The 8,014-nt window shown below is 35.3% G+C and overlaps 2 protein-coding genes across 3 annotated transcripts; one reads left to right on the top strand and one right to left on the bottom strand.

Moving 5' to 3' along the window:
- Nucleotides 1–605: 605 nt before the first annotated feature.
- On the top strand, nt 606–1,564 carry LOC108852955 (uncharacterized). Its single transcript, XM_018626425.2, has 2 exons — nt 606–988; nt 1,345–1,564. Exons 1-2 carry the CDS (start codon nt 701–703, stop codon nt 1,510–1,512), a joined length of 456 nt encoding a protein of 151 aa, XP_018481927.1. The 5' UTR covers nt 606–700; the 3' UTR covers nt 1,513–1,564.
- Nucleotides 1,565–2,936: 1,372 nt separating this feature from the next.
- On the bottom strand, nt 2,937–6,105 carry LOC108852951 (sphingosine kinase 1-like). 2 transcript variants are annotated; one of them, XM_018626421.2, is made up of 10 exons: nt 5,487–6,105; nt 5,262–5,384; nt 5,084–5,184; nt 4,766–4,838; nt 4,494–4,580; nt 4,339–4,416; nt 4,164–4,234; nt 3,777–4,043; nt 3,552–3,674; nt 2,937–3,443 (listed from the first exon to the last, which is right to left on the bottom strand). In XM_018626421.2, the coding sequence occupies exons 1-10, from the start codon at nt 5,830–5,832 to the stop codon at nt 3,252–3,254; spliced, it is 1,461 nt and encodes a 486-aa protein (XP_018481923.1). In that variant the 5' UTR covers nt 5,833–6,105; the 3' UTR covers nt 2,937–3,251. The 2 variants fall into 2 exon arrangements, with proteins under 2 accessions (XP_018481923.1, XP_056863863.1); XM_057007883.1 differs by lacking the exons at nt 5,262–5,384; nt 5,487–6,105 and having other exon boundaries at nt 4,766–4,841; nt 5,084–5,154.
- Between the last annotated feature and the right edge of the window lie 1,909 nt (nt 6,106–8,014).

Here is an 8,014-nt window from a genome sequence, read left to right on the forward strand (position 1 = left end):
GTGACTATATATATTTTGTATATATAATATATGTAAATGTTATATATGCACTCTCACCATATTATATAGCTGTTGTTGTCATCTGTTTCCCAAAAAGATATATGAAGACCAATATTTTGTACCTATTAGCTTTTCATGTATGAGATTTTGAATGTAGTTAAATACAGTATATAAAATATGGTATGTGATATTGAATGATATTATATTTTAATTACAAAAATAAATTGTGTTCTCTCCAAAATTAAGGAGAAACCTCAGCCGAAGCAGTCGGCTCCGAAAAAATAATATTTTAAGTAATATTTTGATCCAAAGGTTTATATATCCATCACAAAGACAATAATGTACTGATGTTTAGTTTTTTATACATAATTTTAATCATTACAACACATTGCATCTATGAGAAAAATGAGATAAAAAGGTTGTTTTTAAGAACTTTTTTGAATCTTATCAGATCCAGCATGGCAGTTTCGTACTTTGAGTGATAATTTACGTGGTCAAGTACTGCAAACACTGGTTGATCTTATGTTCACAAAAATATGGTCCATTTTACAAAATAAAAGGCCCAATATCCTAAACCCCAAATTATTATTCACCACTAATATTCGGGCACAAGCAGCGAACATAACGGATAAGTGTTATCCTCATCTTCTCTATCTAACTCACTGATAAGAAGGAAAAGCAGAGAGATTTTGGTGTGAAAATGAACATCGCCACCTATCATCGTCGCTCAAATCTCATGTTAAATCCTCACATAGACAAGACTATAGCGAGGTGTACGCAAGCAAGCTCAAATAATGTTACATTCATGACAAGAACACAAGGAAGAAGAAGAAATATGGGATTGTGTTTGGTAAGAGCATGTGCAGGAGAAGAAGAATCCGACAATCAAAGTAAGCCCGAGAGAAGAAGTTTTTTGAGCTTAGCAGAAGCTGGTCTTGTCGAAATCTCCGGCCTTGGTGCACACGAGAAGTTTCTCTGTCGACTAACGGTAAATTATTTGCAATGCAAAATTATAAGTTTAAAACCCTTTTGTTTCTTAGGTATAAATATTTGCAATGCAAAATGTAAGTTAAATGTAAGATTTTAGGAAATGAAACCTCAACTTTACATAGAAAACTGAAGACATTCATTCATCTTTATGAAAAAAATAATTAACACATACACAATCAAAACTACATTCTAGCGCATTATAATTAATAATGCATCATGAACTAGTGTATGTACATAAATTAAACAGCTATAATTTTATTTTTGCAAAAAAATGAAGAAAGAATCATGTACATTTATTGTTGAGATATAAATCCGTTCTAATTTCGGTTGTATTTTGGAACTAAAAATATACAGATATCGTCATTGAATTTACTAAGAGTGATATCGGAGCAAGAAGGATGTTCAATAGAAGAGCTGAATGCTGGAAAAATATGCGACTGGTTCTTAAAAGATAAGCTGAAGAGAGAGCAGAACATGGAATCCGCCGTTCTTCAATGGGATGATCCCGATTTTCCATTTTAAATATTTTCTTATCATCACGATTAAGATGCAAAAGAGTATGTATGATCGATCATCCATTGGAAAATATTGAGTCGAGCTGAAGATATTAGCTTCTTCATTATAACAAAGTGAGTATATAAGTATTGATAAGTCCTATTCTAATATATGCATCCGTGGATCAGTTGAAAGACTTGGTTCACAAGTAACTCTTCCATTCGTCTCCATGATTTGTATTAAACCAAGTCCAATACTAATCTATGAAGGAAGTCCATGTATCTAGGTTTAGAAGCAAAATTTATATATATAGTATCTCTCTCTTAAGGAACTTCTATTGTAACTTTCGCTGTCACTAGCAGTCTTCTTAATTCTATTATGAGATCAATCGAATCTTTAGTATCTTGGTGACAAACACGAGCATCTTCCTTTCTCTTTTATTATTTCTTCTAGTAAAATCCTATGAGCTATTGTTGTGTTCTGTGCTTCGTCTTTGATTCTACTCACAAGTCACACCTCCCACCAGACACCGGTCGCATGGTATTAAGCTGGTTAGCATCAGATAATCTTCAAGACGCCAGTCACTATAATGATCTGGTGACTGTTTACTTTAAGCCAACTTACAACTCCTCGACGATTCATCACCAAGCAACAATCGCAACACTGAAGGTGGGTTTTACACTTTTCTCAAGGACAAAGAGTTTTGAGTCTCATCATCCAAAAATATAGATATTCCTGGGCCAGATGCTCCTGTGCTGGAGGCTAGACGTCCCTCACCAAATATCCAACTCTTTCTGTTTTAGACCTAATTATTTTTTCACGGATTTGTCTTTGGATCGGTTACTCTCTAAAATCTTTCATACTAAGTGAAATTATACCAAATATAGATTTTATTTATTCTATCTAATATCCGATATGGGATTTGAATTGTCAATTTCTTTTAAACACGAATATTGACCATATACACAATGAGTTAGAAATAAAATTTAGGATTTTACTAATAAGATAACAAGTGATTAATGAAGAATTGTAAAGTTATTTAATAATGATTTTTTCTTTTAAGAATTTGATGATAAACATTATACTAAAACCTATTTAATTAACAAATACAATTTTTAAAATAGTAGTGATATTAAAAAAATGAATTGTATACATACCAATTTTAGAAAGTTATTTAATCTTAAATGAAAAAATTATTTGATAATAATTTGTTTTCTAAAGTCCTAATAGAAATATTATGTTATAGTAATTTTCTTTTTCTAAAATCCTATAAAGATATAGAATATTTTTGTGATAATAATTTCTTTTTCTATATCTTTTTTAATTCTTAAAAAGAGATTTATTTCTATTTTTGACATGTATTGTAATCTTAAATTTTTAATTGACACATGTCACGATCATATTAATTAGCAATTTCGAAAAACAAAACTTTATAAAATAAGATGGATACATTTATCACTAAAAAATATATAAGTTAAAATGAATAGTCCATCATTTATGACTTGAAACTTGTCTTTATACTTTCAAGATTTTGTCTCTACACTGCAAATACAAAAACACAGAATGACAACTCAAAGATACAAAGCTGAGAAAGAAAACTCTCATAGGATTGATTTTCAATAGACACAAACATCATCTCTCTGCTTCTTACTTGATGTACTATACTGTACATGTCCAATCAATCAAATTATCGCCACAACGGAACAACATTCGTGATGTGTCTTCATCCTCATCTCATGTAATAAGACACTTTGTCAATTCAGAAACTATTCAGGAGAGAAGAGAGTTGCTAAACCTTGATCAACTGTTATTTGAAGCTTGCCATAAGACATCAACGCCTTTTCATCACATTTATATGATCTTCTTCCCCTTGCTAATACCTCTCCGTCTGAATCTATGATTCCTTCCTTGTCTTCTTCGTCTATCCGTGAACCTGGCTCCAGTACGAATGCCTTTACCTTTACCACAGTTAAATCACCTCATCAACATTTTTTTTTTTGTTAAGAAACATCAAATGAAAGATTAAAACTATATGAACGTCGTGGGTTCTGAATCGAATGACACACCTTTAGGTACGATACATATGGGGATTGAACATGTGTCCCATCACTCAACTTTGTCATAAGCGATAACAAGGCAAGCTTTGGGCAATCTTTCATCACAATCAAATCCAAGAAGCCATCAGAGAACTGTTCATCAGACCATATACGTAAGAGGAAGGGTTAACAGGTTTTATTTTGACAATAAACAACCCTATGAAGGCTTCTTGCTTTCAAAATTGTGTAACTGACCTTTGCGTTGGGAGCAGCCAAAGTGTTCTCAGCACCCCAGGGAACATTATGAAGCCATACCGAAACAAAAGGGCCTTTCATTTCTCTCCATTCCAGATCTTCAAGATTAGTATCAGGTCCTTGGTATCCTAGTACTGTCTTATCACTAACAGATGACTCCTTGTCAACGTTGTAACTGGCTGGTTTCCCATTGCTTTCAAACCCAGGAGCTGGCACAAATAGAATTCGTCCATTGTACTGTCTCAAACATATTATCCTCTGGAGACCCTGCAAATACAAGCCGTAGAAGAGACAACACAATGTCCCATTAGTTAAAAAGATAATTTTATTTTTTACTTTTAGGACCTTCAATACAAATGATTGTCAAAAAGATCCAACAAAACGTACATAGACATCAAAGCGAGCACTGCCCATCCATCTGAACTTTTCTGACTCGATGTCTATATCAGCCACTAATCCTGAAAATAAAAATTGACATTACCTCAATACAATCAGACGTATAATTCACCAAGCTCAGGCACTAGTTTCATATGCAAATACATTTCTGTAGTCAGTTGCATACCCCAAGCTAGCATCAAGACGCTGAAGAATTTGGTAGTCCCTTGTGAGATAGTTGCCACATCTAGAGAACGTCTATGACCTACCAATACAAAATATATTTTTTAATGAGCTGATTCATACGGAACAAGAAAACATTTGAATGGCACGGAGAGAGACCTCGTATAATGGAAACAGTAGCACTTGCTGCACTACAAGACAGCCCAACCGGGTCCAGCAATGATTTTATCATGCCATTACCACTTCCTACCATCATGAAATTATAGCACACATGAAGTAATCACAAAGTATATAATTTTGCTACAAGATTCACGCACAAGATATCAATAAACAGCAATTGATTCAATCTTACTGTAGAATAATAACTTTTTACATCTAAAACTTTCACATGGAACACACAAGAGACAAGAATGACAAAAAGCAGAACGAACCTGCAGGGACCATTCCAATAGGCAACTTCAAGGCAGTTCTCCAGTCTGCTCTTTCGAGCAGTCCATTCACAACCTACTAAATTAGGAACCAATTGTAAGGAATCAGCAACTATATAATCAAAACAAGAGATTGCTTCTTCTAACAGATACTTCCAAAAAGTAATACGCTTTTCCCAATAAAGATCGTTAAACACACGGATTCTTTAAACTCCTCTAGTTCGAATCATGTAAAGAGACAGACACGCATCATCACAACTTCCATATTGTAAGTTATTGGTGAAAATGACACTTCCACAACAGAAAAGCTTCCTACTTTACCTCAACAAGGACACCGTCGCCGCTAACGCAAACAATACCGTCGTATTTTGACAAATCAATGGACCTAACCATCTCCTTTGCATGCAACTGATACTTAGTTTCTGTAAAAACACCACCAATCAGATTATTACTTCCATGGAGAAGAGTTCAGAACCAAAAAAAAAAGAAATCAATAAACCTTGAACATCAAGTTGAACATGAGCATCATCAAACAACGGCTTCACTTCCTCCAAAAATATCTTCCTCGCCGTCTTCTTCCCACCAAACGGGTTCACAAACACAAGCAGCCTCTTAGGCCGACCTACACAAACAAAAAAAAAAGCATTCACTAACTCAGCTTCCAAAACGATGTCGTTCACGATTCCAATTAGCTTTTTTTTTCGATTTGATTCAAACAACTAACCGACGAGAGAGTCGAGGCGTTGACGAAGCTTATCGCACCATAGCTTTCTAGATTCGTCGTAGAGAGGCTCGAACACGAAATCCTTCCTCGCGTAATCTCCACCGCTTCCTCCGCAGCAGATTGATCCTCTTCTCTCAACCAACGTCTTCAATTTGACCTTGTTCCCTTCCACGGCGAAGCTCAGGATCTCTTTCTCCGTTGTCGATTTCCTAAGACCGGATTCCGTCCATTGTAGCTCTCCGTCGGCGGTTAAAGTCAACGGCGTGATGACGCCGTTGATTAGAACTCGGTCTGAGATCAACGGCGGAGAGGGAAGGCGATCGTTCTCCGGGTGAAGAGTATCCATAGTGATGATGATGATGAGAGATCAGAGAAGAAGAGTTTCGTCGTTGGTGAGAGAGAGAGGAGAGAGTAATAAGAGACTTTTCCGATCAGGTAGGGGAGTGGAAACCACGCGCTCAACTTGGCGACTTTGTGAGTTGACGTGGCGTAAATCCTTTTATAATTACGACGTGTCAGTTTCTCGTTGGACGGAGACTAAATGCAAACCTGTAAGAAGATGATAACCTCGAAACGATAGCGTTTCAAAAATGAAAACAACATGTAAAGGGAAGGGCTCTACTCTTCTCTACTACTAATTTCCCAACTTAAATCTACAGAAACTACCATGGATCATGGTTGAAGTTAGTAGATATGTAACGACCTTCAAATCAATTTACTAGCTAATCATCAAAAATATGACTAATAATGAGAAGAAAAAAAAACACAAAACAACTATTGAAAGGACGACTAATACAAAGTACAAACGTGTAAACAAGTCGTAATAAACCAAACCTTGCCGTGTTTACTAATTTAAGAGAGGATTCACTCTCTTGGGTCTCTTCTATAAACTTAAAATCAAGGGATATAATCTACATATATAAACAATCAAAAGCCAGTCATTGGAGGAGGGTTTACTTCTTTCATCTTCTTCCAATATGTACACTAGACTAGAGCACGTCTTCTTTCAGCAAAAAACGAAAGCGACTCCTCTTGAAGCTGTAAATAATATTAAGAAGCACAAGTTTCCGTGGACTTGAAAGCATTTATCCTATGTTGGTTAACGTTTTCTAGTAACGTTCTCTGTTTGCTACTAAATCCTAGTACTACTAGTCTTAGAGAAAGTACTTAGGCAGACTCTTGTCCTTTAAAATTGAATGATTATATAGACTTGGAAACATAAGACGGAATATGAATGAGAACAGTGGAAACTTACCTCTTACCTGCTAGAGGAGCAACGGTAGAATGTGGACCTTTGCGAACCTTCTCATTCTCCATTTCCAGGTAAACAATGGAGCTCTGCATGAAAAAAATAAAACATTTGTTAGGATTTTTAGTGAATAAGATCGTTTCAAGATGGATAAAGTTCCTAGATAACCTCACTTGGAGCGGTTGATTTTGACAGAATGCTGATGAGAATGGTTGGATCAAATTTTAGCTTTGGAGATAGAAAAGAAAGAAAAAAAAACACAAAAACGTTTTCCTAAAAACGAAGAGACATGGGAATGGTATTTGAAGAGCCCACCTTGAAGTTAAAATTGTTAAAGCAAATAAATCATTTTTTATGTCTAGTCACTGAAAGAAAGCCATAAAGAGTATGTTCAGACGGACTTCAAGTTCCATCCGTTTCTATGATATGCTTGTTTATGGTCATTTATTAGTCATGTATGCCGAAAACATACACATGGAAGCACACACACGCATATATGAATTTGGTTTTTGGGTTATCATAGAAACCCGCTTGGATTTGCTTTTGTGAGATCACATTGGACCACCTTACTGAATCAGCTTATGGATGGGTGATCACATTGGACCACCCTACATAGCGTACATTCTCTAAACACTCTTTGCATGGATGAAACGGCGGTCTAAAGGTAGACTCAAGGGAGCAGACTTCATCATGGACCACCATGAGATTCGATGTTCTCTTTACATAACACTTAGATACTATGACTGCAGCTTAGTTAGACACGACACACGAGCAGCAGTAAGTAAGGCTACATAAATGTTCCAAGTAACTAAAAGTCTTATCTTCTTTTTTTATTTGGGTCAACAACAAAGTCTTGGCTTCTATTCTATTGAATCGAAATGTATATGAAACGGACCATATAGATTGTATTGACTATTGAGCAACAGAGAACACAAACCAGATGTAAGAGTATAGTACTATCCGTTGTTAAGTTTGTAACCGTTAACCATTCATTGACATCACACTGTACAATTAGTCATTGGTGATTTCTTGTAGAGTCAAAGACCACCTTGAATATTAATCATTAGATTACCATTCTTTCTGAGATACTTGTTCACATCTCATTACTCTTCATTATAAATGTCCATACTAATTGTGGTTTGCCTTTGCATATTAGTGGTTAAATGTGTGCATTCTATAAAAGATTCGATTTCCATACTGGACCGATATATTCAAAACACATCTCATATATATAATTTTCTTTTTCACAGTTGAATTGATATAACTAATAGTCTACTTG

This window comes from Raphanus sativus, chromosome 4 (genome assembly GCF_000801105.2).
Source record: "Raphanus sativus cultivar WK10039 chromosome 4, ASM80110v3, whole genome shotgun sequence".
In the NCBI taxonomy this organism is placed as follows: Eukaryota; Viridiplantae; Streptophyta; class Magnoliopsida; order Brassicales; family Brassicaceae; genus Raphanus; species Raphanus sativus.